This window comes from Centroberyx gerrardi, chromosome 10, assembly GCF_048128805.1.
Source record: "Centroberyx gerrardi isolate f3 chromosome 10, fCenGer3.hap1.cur.20231027, whole genome shotgun sequence".
NCBI classification, from domain to species: Eukaryota; Metazoa; Chordata; class Actinopteri; order Beryciformes; family Berycidae; genus Centroberyx; species Centroberyx gerrardi.
The window spans coordinates 3,316,286-3,332,720 of NC_136006.1; the positions used below are offsets into that span (position 1 = coordinate 3,316,286).

At 39.6% G+C, this 16,435-nt stretch overlaps 1 protein-coding gene across 2 annotated transcripts in view; it reads left to right on the plus strand.

Annotated features, from left to right (window-relative positions):
- The window catches only part of lcp1 (lymphocyte cytosolic protein 1 (L-plastin)), a 120,961-nt gene extending 104,737 nt beyond the window's left edge, over positions 1 to 16,224 (plus strand). For both annotated transcript variants that reach the window (XM_078286009.1, XM_071927278.2), the window contains 15 exons: positions 2,932 to 3,024; positions 3,692 to 3,840; positions 4,677 to 4,800; positions 5,569 to 5,701; positions 5,906 to 5,987; positions 6,530 to 6,695; positions 7,485 to 7,627; positions 8,573 to 8,668; positions 9,856 to 10,051; positions 10,471 to 10,549; positions 11,214 to 11,328; positions 11,845 to 11,978; positions 13,630 to 13,750; positions 14,073 to 14,197; positions 15,170 to 16,224. In XM_078286009.1, the coding sequence (XP_078142135.1) occupies positions 2,958 to 3,024; positions 3,692 to 3,840; positions 4,677 to 4,800; positions 5,569 to 5,701; positions 5,906 to 5,987; positions 6,530 to 6,695; positions 7,485 to 7,627; positions 8,573 to 8,668; positions 9,856 to 10,051; positions 10,471 to 10,549; positions 11,214 to 11,328; positions 11,845 to 11,978; positions 13,630 to 13,750; positions 14,073 to 14,197; positions 15,170 to 15,302 (1,863 nt within the window). In that variant the 5' untranslated portion in view covers positions 2,932 to 2,957 and the 3' untranslated portion in view covers positions 15,303 to 16,224. The remainder of the gene's footprint in view (positions 1 to 2,931; positions 3,025 to 3,691; positions 3,841 to 4,676; positions 4,801 to 5,568; positions 5,702 to 5,905; positions 5,988 to 6,529; positions 6,696 to 7,484; positions 7,628 to 8,572; positions 8,669 to 9,855; positions 10,052 to 10,470; positions 10,550 to 11,213; positions 11,329 to 11,844; positions 11,979 to 13,629; positions 13,751 to 14,072; positions 14,198 to 15,169) is intronic.
- Positions 16,225 to 16,435: the final 211 nt, after the last annotated feature.

Genomic DNA, 16,435 nt, shown 5'->3' on the forward strand with positions numbered 1-16,435 from the left:
CTGGACTGGACGTTTTCACCTGAAAAGGTTAGCTAACGCTTCAGTTTAGCAGCTGAAACAGTTCAGTTAAGGTTAAAGTTCAGTGTAAAGCTTTGGCTCACATAAGGGGTTTTGTTCATGGTTAAATAAGACAAACAAAAAACAAAACCTGCTGTCATGAGTTGGGAATTGAATCCAGGATATTGGAAACCACCGTGTTAATTCAACGTCAAACTACTTCCTCATGTCTCCTCATGTATTTCTCTCACTTTTCATGCACTTGGCGTGTTATTTGCCTTTTAAAGTCATCGTGCTCAGTTCACAACATTTCAGACTGCACTTGATGCAACATTTCCTCTTGTCTGATCTCAGCAGGCCGCTCTTACTCAAGAGGTGGAACAAGTTAAATTACTCATCTGTATAAAAACAACTTTCCAGCTCCAGCTGTAGAGGCCGAGCTGCCGGTCTGTTGTGGTTCAGAGTCGTCTCTCCGCCTCGCTCTCTGTTAACGCTCTCTGCCGCCATTTCTACGCCTCTTCACACCTACCTCCGAGGATCACTTCAAACTATGCTGCACGCCAAAAAAGGATGTGCAAGGGTGCACACACACACACACACACACACACACACACACACACAGTGAATCATCCCGCTGCAGTAAAGCGTCCTGTCCGTCATGTGAGCAGCACTTCTCAGAATTGCTTCACAGATTCAGATTCCTCATTGCATCTGAAACCTTTTCCTTCCTTCCTCCTTTAACACACTTTAACATATTAACATATTAACACATTAACACTTTAACACTTTAACACTTTAACAATTTAACACATTAACACTTTAACGCATTAACACTTTAACATACTTTAACATACTTTAACATATTAACATATTAACACTTTAACTACTTTAACATATTAACATATTAACATATTAATACATTAACACTTTAACACATGAACACATGAACACATTAACACTTTAACATACTTTAACACATGAACACATTAACACTTTAACATACTTTAACATACCTTAACATATTAACATATTAATACATTAACATTTTAACACTTTAACACATGAACACATTAACACTTTAACAATTTAACGCATTAACACATTAACACTTTAACATACTTTAACATACTTTAACACATGAACACATTAACACTTTAACACTTTAACACATGAACACATTAACACTTTAACACTTTAACATACTTTAACATACTTTAACATACCTTAACATATTAACATATTAACACATTAACATTTTAACACTTTAACACATGAACACATTAACACTTTAACATACTTTAACATACTTTAACACATGAACACATTAACACTTTAACACATGAACACATGAACACTTTAACATACTTTAACATATTAACACATGGACACTTTAACATACTTTAGCATATTAACACATGAACACTTTAACATACTTTAACATATTAACACATGAACACATTAACACTAACATACTTTAACATATTAACACATTAACACTTTAACATACTTTAACATATTAACACATGAACACATTAACACGTTAACATACTTTAACATATTAACACATGAACACATTAACACGTTAACATACTTTAACATATTAACATACTTTAACATATTAACACATGAACACATGAACACATTAATACTTTAACATATTAACACATGAACACATGAACACATTAACATATTAACACATTAACACTTTAACACATGAACACTTTAACATATTAACACATTAACACATTAATACATTAACACTTTAACACATGAACACTTTAACACTTTAACACATTAACAGTAATATAATGTAAAGCACATAATGGACTACTGTGTAAATTCAGTTATCTCAAAACCTTAATTACAAAACTTAAAGACACTTAAAGATACTTAAAGTATTGATGAATTTCAGATAATTGTGTTTTCACAGTATATTGACCTATATGTTGCTGTGGAATGAAACCTTTCAGCATATTATTAAAGTTTCAAGTTTATTTATATAGAAAAAACTAAACAAATTTGTACCAAGGTGCTTTACAGCAATTGGTTGTAAAAGACAAGAATAATGCAAGAAGAATTAAAAAAAACAACACATTAGAGCAGAAAAATGAATTAAGTAGACACACACACACACACACACACACACACATACACACATACACACAGTCATACATACATCCTCAAACACCTCAAAATAAAAGTGGAAGTGGGTTTTAAGATGATTCTTAAAATTATGGCATTACCCGTCAGTATTTAAAACAATGATGTCATTAAGTGAATTTGGTGACCTGGCTTTAAGTGATCCATCAGTGCTATAGATTATTGTGCAGAATCAATAAGTGGTCAGATTACAGGACGAAAGACAAGCTGTAAGAGCAATAAATAAACAAAGAAACTCTTCTCTGACAGGCAGGAAGTGACTGGCAGAGCTGCTGAGACTCAGAGTGGCGTCACACAGTGGGAGCAGAGAGCATTACAACACTGACAGATACCAGACAGTCAGTTAGTAAGACAGACAGTCAGTCAGTCAGTCAGTAAGACAGACAGACAGTCAGTCAGTAAGACAGACAGACAGTCAGTCAGTCAGTCAGTCAGTAAGACAGACAGACAGTCAGTCAGTCAGTCAGACAGACAGTAAGACAGACAGTCAGTCAGTCAGACAGACAGACAGTCAGTCAGTCAGTCAGTCAGACAGACAGACAGTAAGACAGACAGACAGTCAGTCAGACAGACAGTCAGTCAGACAGACAGACAGTAAGACAGACAGTCAGTCAGTCAGACAGACAGACAGTAAGACAGACAGACAGTCAGTCAGACAGACAGACAGTAAGACAGACAGACAGTCAGTCAGTCAGACAGACAGACAGACAGACAGACAGTAAGACAGACAGTCAGTCATTCGGAGGCTGATGATGTTGTCTTGTGTGGTTTCAGGTCCCGCTGCTGATTCAGGCTCCAACATGGCCGCCGCCACACCCATCTCTCCGGAGGAGCTGGAGGAACTGAGAGAGGCTTTTGCCAAGATTGGTAAGAGAAGCTGACAGGAACACAGGAGTGACTCATCATGATCCGCCTCAGGCCCCCGCTACACCAGGCCTTCTCCTCAAACCAAACCAAACTGTTCGTTATTGAATAAAATCTAGATAAAAGGTGACAAAGAAAGAAATCCCCTGAATAATATAATGTAGAGACACTCAGGGTGAGGGAAATGTGCCTGCCTGGGTTATAAAGCAGAGTAACCAGTGGAAGAGTAGACTGTCCTGCTCAAGTAGAAGTTCTGTTACTTTGCTGATATTTTACTGAAGTAGAAGTACTGGTGTAAAAATCTCCTTCAGTAAAAGTAAAAGTGTCAGATGTCCTCAGAGTAAAAGTTCCTGAGTTCCTCTTTAGAACAGAGAACGTTGTTAGCTGTGATCTTTTCCATGTGATTCTAAAAGGAGAGAGGTCAGAGTTCAAACTAGATTCTTTTCACTGGAAACATTAGAAACAACAAAATAAAGTGCAGAAACAAAGTAAAGTCAGATTCCTCTTCTCACTGTGAATGGATCCACAGTTTGTCAGTTTACGTTGATCCGGTTTCTGTTGCTGGTGCAGAGACACACGATCTCTTCTGACTTAAGTCAAAGTAAAATTACTGACTGTAGAATGACGCTGCTTCCCCCTCGTCTGACCTTTGACCCTCTCTCCCCTCCAGACGTGGACAACAACGGCTTCATCAGTAAGGATGAGCTGAACGAGCTCTTCAGAGCCGCCAGCCTGCCGCTGCCGGGGTACAGGATCCGAGAAATCGTCCAGGAGCTGACCAAGACCAGCGACCAGCTCACCTTCGACGAGTTCACCAGCGTGAGTTCAGAGGTCAAACCAGACGAGACAGATCCACCAGGCAGAGCACAGAGAACAGACGAGGACACAGGAAGGGACTTGACTGCTGTATTTTCAAATACGACATCTTACTGTCAAACTAACAAATTCAGCCAACTCACAGACTGACGTTTTAATTCTACAAACATTTCTCAGACAGAGAACTAATCTGATTGGTTGAGTTAAACCTCAGTGGGCGGAGCCAAAGAACTGCAGTTTTTCACAGCGAAAGTTAGCTGGCTAACTGGCAAACTTCAATGGCAAAGAAGAAACTCTGGTCAAAATATAAATAAAAATATAAATGGCAATGACTTCTTTCTTCAGTCACTCATGATGTTGGAAAGTCAACAGGCTAGCTAACTAGTTTATTTAGCTAAAGGCTAATGGCTAGCTTGAACTTGGAAGTTAAGCAAGCTAACTAATTAGCTAAACTAGCTAAAGGCTAATATGGCTCGTTGGAACTTGGAAAGTCAGCTAGCTAACTAGCTAACCTAGATAACGTATGGATAGTTAGTAGCAGAACTAGGCTTCCTCCTCTCTTCTTGTATCCAGAAAAACTGTGGCTCTTTGGCTCCGCCCACTGAGGTTTAACTCAACCAATCAGATTATTTCTGCCTCTGAGAAACATTTGTAGAACTAAAACTCTAATCTGCCTCACACTTTGCAGAAAGAATGAAAAACAAAAAGAAGGTGGAGGGTGGTTTAACAAAGTATGAACTATGAAACTATGAAATAAGAATCCCCTCTAATGCACATAAAATCTAGCAAACATGTAGATGCTCAGACACACAGATTAACACTCATGTTCCTGTGGTCAGATCGTCCACGGGCTGAAGAGCACCGAGGTGGCCAAGACCTTCAGGAAAGCCATCAACAAGAAGGAGGGGATCTGCGCTGTGGCGGGAACCTCCGAGCAGTCCGGCACCCAGCACTCCTACTCAGGTACACACACACACACACACACACACACACACACACACACACACACGTCACACTTCTCACTTCTCTCTGCCAAATCAAGCATCCATACTTCTCCATACTAAATGGGTCACCAAACCCAAACATCAATAGAGAACATACATCCACATTAACATAGTTATCATCCGCATGACAATAGATGTATTTTCAAATCTAACTATATAACTATTCCCTCATTCCACTGCCTTCCTTCAACAGCTCATTAGAATACATACTTCATGATTACTGCACCTGCTTTTGAATTTTGCTTCTTCTGGCCCTGCGACTATACATACTGTAGATTTATGTTGTTATTGTGTATATTGTGATGTTTTAAACTCATTAAGACTCATGTTGTTTGTTTATTGTGGTTATATTTTTACTATTTGTACAGACTGAATACACTGTGTGAATATAGCCTACTGTTATTGCCTCTTCTCTATTGACTTACCTGGTTAATAAAGGTTAAATAAATAAAATAAATAAAATACTACCGATGTAAAGCGACAAAAAAATCCCTGTTTGTTTTATATTTGAGAGATGTAAGATGTTACGAAAATACGTTTTATTCATTAAAGCAAAGTGTATCTGCAGCCTCTAGGTTTCTTCTGCCTGGAAAGACAAAAATATAAAATCATCATTTGGTGTTAAAGTTCACCATTCTTCACATTCATGCCTCTATCAGGGCATCACTTGGTGCTTATATGTGTATATTTGTGATGGTGTAATATTGTATTTCTCTCGCTCGTCCAGAGGAGGAGAAGGTGGCGTTTGTGAACTGGGTGAACAAAGCCCTGGAGAAGGACGGAGACTGTAAACACGTTCTGCCCATGAATCCCAACAACAACGACCTGTTCACCGCTGTGGGAGACGGGATCGTCCTCTGGTACGCCCCAAATATAATCATCTTATTTAAGTCGAGTCAGGTCTCGAGTCTTCTCTCCATGCATCAAGTCAAGTCTCAAGCTATATTAAAACTGTGCAGGTCATGTGACTCGAGTCTCTTCCTCTGGACTGTGCACTTTAGTTTGATAAAAAGTGAATGATGAGGCCTGGTGTCACCGTGTGTGTTCTCTCTGCTGTGTGACAGTAAGATGATCAACCTGTCTGTGCCCGACACCATCGATGAGAGGACCATCAACAAGAAGAAGCTCACTCCGTTCACCATCCAGGTCAGACAGTCAAGTCAGGAGCATCATACTCCTACTAAAGATGTGTCAGAAATTTGTCTGGTTGCTAGTGTAAATTTTTCACCCTGTGTATTAATAATATTCATGTAATATTACCATTACACTGTAGTATTGATGATACAACAGATATTTTCAGCTGATAATATCTGTCAAATCTCTGTATCTATAGCAGTAAAAAAGTAAAAAACCTGGGATTTATATGACATTTATGAATTATAGATCATTTGTAAATTATCAACTGATGCTATAAATATACAGAATATATTATCCACACAAGCAATAATTACACTGCGAAAATGTTGATATTTCACATTAATACTTTCATAATGATTCCACTATATCTAATGATTTTATATTTTTAGTTATATTTCTACAAACTGATAAGAATGTATGAACATAACATATAACATATATCACATATTTCATATTTAGTAATCCATATTTAAATAATAAATTATCTTATTGCTTTTATTTCTGATTTTATGTTTTATTTAATGTTTATTTTCACCTCTCTGCTCTAACAGGAGAATCTGAACCTGGCTCTGAACTCGGCGTCGGCCATCGGCTGCCATGTGGTGAACATCGGAGCTGAGGACCTGAAGGAGGGCAGGCAGCACCTGGTGCTCGGCCTGCTGTGGCAGGTCATCAAGATCGGCCTGTTCGCCGACATCGAGCTCAGCAGGAACGAAGGTGTGTGTGTGTGTATGTGTGTACATCTGCACCTCCCACAGATCACCTGTCAATCAAATAGTGTGGGCGGAGCTTGGATTCTCTGTTGCTGCAGTTTGAGTTTCTCTTTTCTCTGTCTGTTCAGTCATGGCGGCTATCACTGCTCATGCTAACTACCCAGTTCTTCTTCTTCTGTTGATTCCAAACAAACCGGAAACGTAAAACGCATCACTTCCTGTGCGGCAGAGGATTTTTCCCAGGAAAGAGCAACCAGACACCGGCTGTTTAGAACAGACAGTGGAGAAGATTTATGAACTGGAGATAGATTGGATAACTGATGAGTTAGACAGAATAGAGAGCAGCAGAATAGTCATTTATTTATATGAAATGTTGCAGATTACTACTTTAAATCTCCATTAAAACACTCAAAAAGGAGTTACTGCAGTATTCCGTTGTATGGGAGACTTGTGCGTGCAACAATACCACTATTTTTCTTTTTTTAAGATACATTTTTGGGCTTTTTTCCTTTATTATGATAGTTTTACAGTAGAGATAGACAGGAAAGATTAGTAGAGAGAGAGAGAGAGAGAGAGACAGACAGAAAGAGAGGGATGACATGCGACAAAGGTCCTGGGTCAGATTCAAACCCATGACATCACAGTTACATGGTACGCGCCTTAGACCGCTGATCCCCCAGTAATATCGTTATTGATTGTATGTGTGTTTGTGTGTGTGTGCGTGTGTGTGTGTGTGTGTGTGTGTGTGTGTGTGTGTGTGTGTGTGTGTGTGTGTGTGTGTGTGTCCCTGCAGCTCTGATCGCTCTGCTGCGGGACGGAGAGAGTCTGGAGGATCTGATGAAGCTTTCCCCCGAGGAGCTGCTGCTGCGCTGGGCCAACTTCCACCTGGCGGAGGCCGGCAGCCCCCGCATCAACAACTTCAGCTCCGACATCAAGGTCACACACACACACGCACACACACACACACACACACACACACACACACACACTAGGGATAGACTAATATATTGGTTTGTTGATATTTCATCCGGTCAGTGTTCCTCCTGACCACAGCTACAGATAAACAGTGTGTAAAACCTGACATGAAATTTTATTTTCTTTGCACATTTTATTTATTCATATAATTGTTCACAAACCTCTTCCGCTGTACGCTTAACAATTCTCCTAATTGCTGTTACACCCAAAGGAATAATTCCGATCACTTCAATTGGTAACACTTTACAATAAGGGTACATTAATTAAAGGTTAGTTAATGCTTAATAAGCATTAACTAACCCTTAATTAACAGTTAACTAATGTGTCTGGTAATCATTTACTAATGGTGTTCATGTTAACTAAGGTATTAATTTATACATTATTTAATAGTCATCTTTATAAACTATTAAATAATGTATAAATTAATACCTTAGTTAACATGAATACCATTAGTAAATTACATATTAGTTAACTGTTAATTAAGGGTTAGTTAATGCTTATTAAGCATTAACTAACACTTATTAAGAATTAATTAACCCTTAACTTAGTGTACCCTTATTGTAAAGTGTTACTCTTCAATTTTAAGTTAGATTGATTTCTTGACGCTGCAAACAGACACTTAGGATTCAGAATCAAGTCTCTATCTCTGTTAGTTTCATAGTTACAGCTAAAAAATAATAATCGTCTAATGGCAGAAATCCCAAATCTGGATCTCCTGCTGACAGACAGACAGACGGACTACCGGGTGTAAACATAACCCCCTTGATGGACATAATTATGTTTTTTGTGAATTAATTCTTCATTTTAAAGACTAAATCTACAGTCTCTCCAGGGATTCAAACCTCTGACTTTCCGCTCACAAGCCTCCATATCTGACAACCAGCCTGCTGTTTCTGTACGTTCCAGGACTCCAAGGCCTACTACAACCTGCTGAACCAGGTGGCACCCAAGGGTGACGAGGAGGGAGTTCCCCCGATCGCCATCGACATGTCAGGCCTGAGGGTGAGAGACGAGACGAGAGAGATAAAACTTTTTTTTTTTTCAGTCATTGCTACACTTGCGGCCAGAAATGCTGTTGATATTTAATAAACATTGTACATGTCTTTCCAAATGTATGACATCATGTTTAAGGAGTTTCTTGAGGATCAACAGAGATGTAGATTGATCTGCAGATTCAGCGTCCAACTAATCAATACTTACCATTTTCAGGACTTTTACATACACAGGTTTCTACAGGTGAAATCACTTAAAATGTTTGTAGTGCTCGGGAGAAAATAAACCAGACATCATTAACATTACCAACTTTTACATTTTTTTTCAGATAAGCAGGTGTAAGTCGCATCAGTAGGCTAAAGTAGACAAGTCCGAGAATCCGAGGCAAGTCCGAGTCAAAATAGACACGAGACCGAAACAAGTCCAAGATGTCAGAAAAGCGGTGTAGTGTGTAAAAGTGTCTGGTAACACTTTACAATAAGGGTACACTAAGTTAAGGGTTAGTTAATGCTTAATAAGGTTAGGTAATGCTTAATAAGCATGAACTAACCCTTAATTAACAGTTAACTAATGTGTAATTTACTAATGGTGTTCATGTTAACTAAGGTATTAATTTATACATTATTTAATAGTTTATAAAGATGACTATTAAATAATGTATAAATTAATACCTTAGTTAACATGAACACCATTAGTAAATGATTACCAGACACATTAGTTAACTGTTAATTACGGGTTAGTTAATGCTTATTAAGCATTAACTAACCCTTAATTAATGTACCCTTATATAAACGCTCTGAAAGGAAGTGAAATATCAGCCTGAAACACCAGGACAAACCTCTGAGTTTAAAGCTTTAAATCTTAAACAAAGCAGACGGCTCCTTGTTGGAATTTTTTAAAATGTTTTTATCTTATTTTTATTTTATCCTCAGTATTTATTTTGGTTTTTATCTTACAGTTTTATCCTACTATTGATTTGAATGTTGCTCTTCTTCTGTCTGTTCTGCTTTTATTTTGAGTTTGTAAACTCTGTTTTTAAAGGTGCTATAATAAAGTTAATTATTATAATTATTATAATTATAAATTAAGGAGAGCAGAGAGTGCTGCAGCTCTGGCAGGAGATAAAAACACTCTGCTGTTGTCTGTCCTCGTCTCTCATTTTCTCGACCCGTCTTCTTCTCTTGTCCTCCCTGCAGGAGAAGGAGGACCTGAAGCGGGCGGAGTGCATGCTGGAGCAGGCCGACCGGCTGGGATGCAGGCAGTTCGTCACGGCGACGGACGTCGTCCGCGGCAACCCCAAACTCAACCTGGCCTACATCGCCAACCTATTCAACAAATACCCAGCGCTGAAGAAACCAGAGAACCAGGACATCGACTGGAGCTCCATCGAAGGTCTGAGACTGGAACCTTTATTGATCCAGGGAGGCGGACTGGGAGCTGGGCAGTTATTAGAATCATAAACTATAATAATAATAGTTTTATATAAACTATTATAACTACTATAATTTATTTATACATCACTTTTCAAAACCAAAGTTACAAACTTGCTTCACAACAAAGAACAAGTACGAGGAATAAAACATGTAGTAAAACTGAAGGAACTGTCAAAATAACATGCAAAGAGATAAAAATACAGTCAGAGCAGGATTAAAGGTTAGCTTTGTGGTAATAGTATGTTTTGACTTTACTGAGGGAGGAGAGAGTTTCCACATCCAGAATTTGTCTTTGAATTTTAATTTATTACTTTTCTTTATGTCTGATATCAGTATTTCATGCTTGAGGTTTTCATCAGCTTGTTGTTTTCCTCCCAGGTGAAACCAGAGAGGAGCGGACCTTCAGGAACTGGATGAACTCTCTGGGCGTCAACCCGCGCGTCAACCACCTCTACGCGTAAGAACTCTTCTTCTTCTTCTTCACCTTTTATTTCTGTACGCACCTGGGAGCCTCCCAGTACAACCACAGTCCTACTGGGGCAGTTAAAGCTACAATCTGCAACTTTTCACCTTGAGACAGGCACTGTTAGCCCCGCCCCCATCCCCCTCAGCTGGTTTTAGCTCCCGCCCCCAACACCTGTCAGTCATCTTGATGATGTCATCAGGTAACCGGCAGCGTAAAGAATAAGAATAGATCCTGTTTTCTATTGTTATTTTAATGTGAAGCTTTAAGTGTGTGATGGAAGTGTGTGTGTGTGTGTGTGTGTGTGCCAAAATCAAAAACGTGTATAACAAGGATTTAGTGGTGCCAGTCTAATGTTGATATAATATCGATGCATTGGTTCTGTGTGTGTGTGTGTGTGTGTGTGTGTGTGTGTGTGTATTGTATTTCTATACTTATGAGGACCAAATGTCCTCACAAGGATAGAAAGATGGGGAAAGTCCTCCAAAGTGATGACACTCGGGTCCTCACTTCTTTAAGGTGTTAGTTTAAGGTTTGGGCTTGGGTTTAGGGATAAGATTAGGATTAGGTTATGGTTAGGAAATTAATGTACTCGCTGAAAGTCCTCACAAGTTTAGTAATTACAAATATGTGTGTGTGTGTGTGTGTGTGTGTTCAGGGACATCGACGACGCCCTGGTGATCTTCCAGCTGTATGAGAAGATCAAGGTGCCGGTGGACTGGGACCGAGTCAACAAGCCTCCCTACTCCAAACTGGGCAGCAACATGAAGAAGGTGAGCGGCTGCAGGGGAACTCGTCTTTCATCATGTTTTTGGAAATTTAAAATGACTTTGGAAAGAAAGATGAGCTGTTTCTGATGAAGCAAGTGGCCCTGGGATTCTCACTTAAGAGACAACTGAAGAATTTTGTTCCAAAATGAGATATCTGCCCTGTGAAGGAGACTCTTACTTTGAAAAACATGATTGAGAGCACAGAATAAAAATATAATATGGTATTTTTTTAAAGGATAGTAGGTAACTTCAGTTTTACAGACATTTTACAACATTTCACAGACTGGCTCAGCCATATTTTAGAGATACTGAATGAGTGATGATTTACTTTAAATGGATATACAGTACAGCGATTTGTTCCCTTCTTTTGTTTGTTCTGTTCCTATTTCTATTCTCGTTTCTCTTCTTTCTGTGGTTTTGATCATTGTATTGTTTCATTATGTTTTCACCACTTTGCTTCTACATTTCATCACTGTGCTAATAAACTAAACTAAACCAACCTGTGTCCGCCTGCTGCAGCTGGAGAACTGTAACTACGCGGTGGAGCTGGGGAAGAAGGAGGCCAAGTTCTCTCTGGTGGGGATCGCCGGTCAGGACCTGAACGCCGGGAACCGAAAGCTGACCCTGGCTCTGCTGTGGCAGCTCATGAGGAGGTAACGGCTGCGGCTCCGAATCTCCCGCAAAAACCACCCTGCAGTTTAAAGGGCTGATCAGCAACCTAGGACCTCAGTCAGCGACCAGTAGGAAGACGTTCTGTAAGCCCCGCCCCCGGTGCCGCTTTGTAGTCCTTGTAGTTCTTCTGAGCGACGCTGAGCTCCGATACACAGTTCCACTCAACACTGATGTTCTGAAAAAACGTCAGTGAATAATTAACTCGGTAACATTTTACAATAAGGGTACATTAATTAAGGGTTAGTTAATGCTTAATAAGGGTTAGTTAATGCTTAATAAGCATTAACTAACCCTTAATTAACAGTTAACTAATGTGTCTGGTAATAATTTACTAATGGTGTTCATGTTAACTAAGGTATTAATTTATACATTATTTAATAGTTTATAAAGATGACTTAAATAATGTATAAATTAATACCTTAGTTAACATGAACACCATTAGTAAATGATTACCAGACACATTAGTTAACTGTTAATTAAGGGTTAGTTAATGCTTATTAAGTGGTGCCAGTCTAATGTTGAAGGGTTAGTTAAGGCTTATTAAGCATTAACTAACCCTTAATTAATGTACCCTTATTGTAAAGTGTTAGCATTAACTCTTTTAAAAAAATTATTTAATAGAGACATTTTGAATTAAGAATTGAACATTGATCGGCAAACACCTGTTTACTGTATAAAGGTTTCTGACTGAACTCTAAAAGCAGGCAAGTCCTTTGTAGTTTATCAGTGTTTTATCTCCACTGTGCAGCATGACATCTGTTCACCTGAATACAATGTTCTCACCCTGCACAGCCAGAAGTGTTCAGCTGTCAGTGATTAAAAAACGATCGTCGTCTTGCTGCGACATCATGCTAATCGTGGCTCTATTGGGTTTCACTAGCAAAATGCTAAAGAGTGAACCGGCCCCCTCCCCCGTCTCAGGAAGTGATGTTTCAGTAAAACTTTCCTCCTTCTACATAAGTCTCAACCGCCCCCCCTCTGTGTGGCCTGTAATTGACACAAATAATTCACATTTTCACAATAGAGAAGAGTAAGCGTACTTATTTGTTGCCCCTTTAAATTCAAGTTTTACCAGGATTTTTATGCTTTTCAAGTCAAGGCTTTATTGTTGTCCCACAAGGGGAAATTTGGTTGCAGTCAGGACCTGACAACAACATTAGAAAAACAATAAAAACACAATAAAGAAACAACAAACAGTAAGACACAATGAAAAGTAAGGCAGACAGCGAGGCAAAAACCGAATATTACCTGAGATCACTAAAAATGCAGCTAAGATTAATAAGAACAACAAACAAAATAATAGCCATGGCTAATAAATAAATATGTGGATTAGTTGATTAAATAAATAAGTAATTAAATAAAGTAAATAAATAAATACGTTTCAGTTGGTTTGAACAGGGCTAATCGGTCCAAATGGAAATTCTCATCAGATTTGACATGACAGTATTTGAGGCAGAGGAGGGAAACAGTGGACTGAAGTTGGCTCAGAGTCTGTTTGTTTGTATGAGTGGCAGCGAGGGAATGTAACGGACTGCCCTGCTCAAGAGCCCTTCAGCAGGCAGATGAACCTTGACCCTTGACCCCAGGTGTTGTGGCTGAAGCTCCGGTAACAGTCCTGGTCCTCTCCCTCAGGTACACCCTGAATATCCTGGAGGACCTGGGTGACGGGCAGAAGGTGACGGACGACACCATCGTGGCCTGGGTCAACGGCACGCTCACACAGGCCGGCAAGGCCACCATCTCCGGCTTCAAGGTACCAGATCCTCCATAACACTGGGAAACTACATCTGATTCATCCATTACTGTTCTAATAAAGGAGAGTGTGCTGATTCAAAGCTGCACTAGGCAGCTTCGCACTTTGGCGGCCCCAAGCGGCATCAGGAGAGAACTGTTTGAGTTTTTGACAGTTTGAAGGACTTCACTGCCTAGAAATCCCAGAAATTGGAAGTTGGAAATTTCCAGCTGGTAGTTCGTAATCCTAATCTCTGTGTAACTCAGTGGTGCAGCCTGGGAAAACCAGGAGAGAAACTTGGACGATAAAGTAGTAATTTCTGTGTGTGTGTGTGTGTGTGCAGGACGGGTCGATCAGCAGCAGTATGCCGGTTCTGGACCTGATCGATGCCATCCAGCCCGGATCGATCCGGTATGACCTGCTGAAGGCAGAAGACCTGACTGAGGAGGAGAAACTCAACAACGCAAAGTACGTACAGTTTTTAACTTTTCTTAAGATTTACCTGACCTTTTGAATTTTCTCCTAGGTTTTATATTTTAGGCATTTTGTCAATGCTTTAATCCAGAGTGACTTAAAATGAGGTGAAGAGTAGAATTAGCTGGATGTAAACTCAATGGATGCCTGTGGTTTGAGAAAATAAGATCACAAACTTCATTGATCATGAAATATTTTAAAAATGTTTTACTATTTGAAAAGCCATCAACAGGAAAACAATCTACAGAAATTGAAATGATTTTAATATTTTCCTCCATGGTGCGAAATCAAGGTGAAAACACATCGCTAGGGGGAACCAAAGTTTTTTGGGGGAAACTAATTTTGGCACAACACCTGACTTCTTGCCTGTAGAGTGATTTGATTAGAAGTGAAACAGCGGTCTGTTATTCAGAAACAACAGACCTCAGAATGCATTTATCGGCCAATCAGAAATGAGTATTCAACAAAGCCATTGTCCTCTCAAGTGTGACATCATTGTTCGGCCCAAATAAGGGATTCTGGCCCCGCCCCCTTTCAGTCAGCATGAAAATGAATAGGATTGTAAAATGATGTTACTGCCTTTAACCACATCCAACACTAATATTGACTACTTTTGCTTTCGAGGCTTCCTATTCTTAATTTCTTTATTAGTTGAGGTGATTGTGATGTTTTGAAGCTGCAATGAAAAAAAATAAAAATGGCTAGCATACTTAGTTTAGCATTCAGGATTTCGGGCTTTGTGAAGCGAGGATAACGCAAATTAACACAAATTCAGTAATGCGTTAAAATATGTCTAATATATCTAAAAATCCCATTCATTTTTGCCATAGGTGAAATCTGAAAACCCCGAAATGATGACAACACTTGAGAGGAGAATAGAAATACTAGAAATACTACGTCTTCTTTTTGCTCCATATAGTTCTTCTTCTTCTTCTTATTGCTCCATCCTCATTGTTGTGTTTCCAGGTACGCCATCTCCATGGCGAGGAAGATCGGCGCCCGGGTGTACGCCCTGCCTGAGGACCTGGTGGAGGTCAAGCCCAAGATGGTGATGACGGTGTTCGCCTGCCTCATGGCCCGCGGCATGAAGAGAGCCTAAAGCCCAGCGCCGCCTCAGACCATCAGCGTCCTGCAGGAACCTTGCATCTCAAAATTGGATATACAAGGTTTCACACAGGACACTGATGATCCCAATACAGCTATGGTACTCATTTCTGAACGGTGGTGACGTCCACATAAGGTGCCATTAAGGGAAGCAAAGGGGCATGTGAAGGAAACAGGGGGAGAGGGGAAAAATGAGTTATATTACCTTTCACATCCACTGTTGATTTCTCTCATATAGAAAGGTTCAGGGATTCAACCATCCTTCACCTAACATTTAAGGTGATTCCTTGAAAAGCAAACTGGAGTTTTAGTATTACAAACACTTCTCGGAGGCAGAAATAATCTGATTGGTTGAGTTAAACCTCAGTGGGCGGAGCCAAAGAACCACTGTTTTTCAAAGTGCAAGTTAGCTAACTGGCAAACTAGCAAGAAAGGAACTTTTGACAAAATATAAAAAAATAGCAATAGTTAACTTACCTAGCTAGCTATAGGCTAGTATGGCTAGTTTGAACTTGAAGGTCAGCTAGCTAACTAGCTAACATAGATAACTTAGTATGGTATTGTTTCAGTTAGCAGCAGAGCGCTAGGCTTCATAATATTAGCTTCCTCCTCTCTTACCTCTTGTCTTTTTCACTGAGCTTCAGTCTAACGTTACCAAGCCAGAAAAACTGTGGTTCTTTGGCTCCGCCCACTGAGGTTTAACTCAACCAATCAGATTATTTCTGTCTCTGAGAAATATTTGTAGAACTAAAACTCCAATCTGCCTTCAAAATGCATCCAAGTGCTAGTTGACCACAGCACACGTGGGCTTTGTAGAAGTCACTTTTCGCTGCACGCTTGCTTTACTGTTTGGAAGATGTAAGTTCTCCTCCTCCTCTGCAGCAGTGATGCAGGACAGATGCAGGTTCAGTGCAAAAGACAGACTTCTACACCGGCTGCTGCTGTTCAACGGGACAAAGCTCAAACAAATCCTTTTCCCTGCAGAGGAGAGCTGTTACAATTTACATTCCCCCACTCTTTCTACTTTGACCGCTGTTTATCTCTTTACTGTCTGTTCATCTTAGTTGTTTCACACACTCCAAATCAGTACTTTATGCAAAATATATGCAGAAAATAAAATGATTTTTG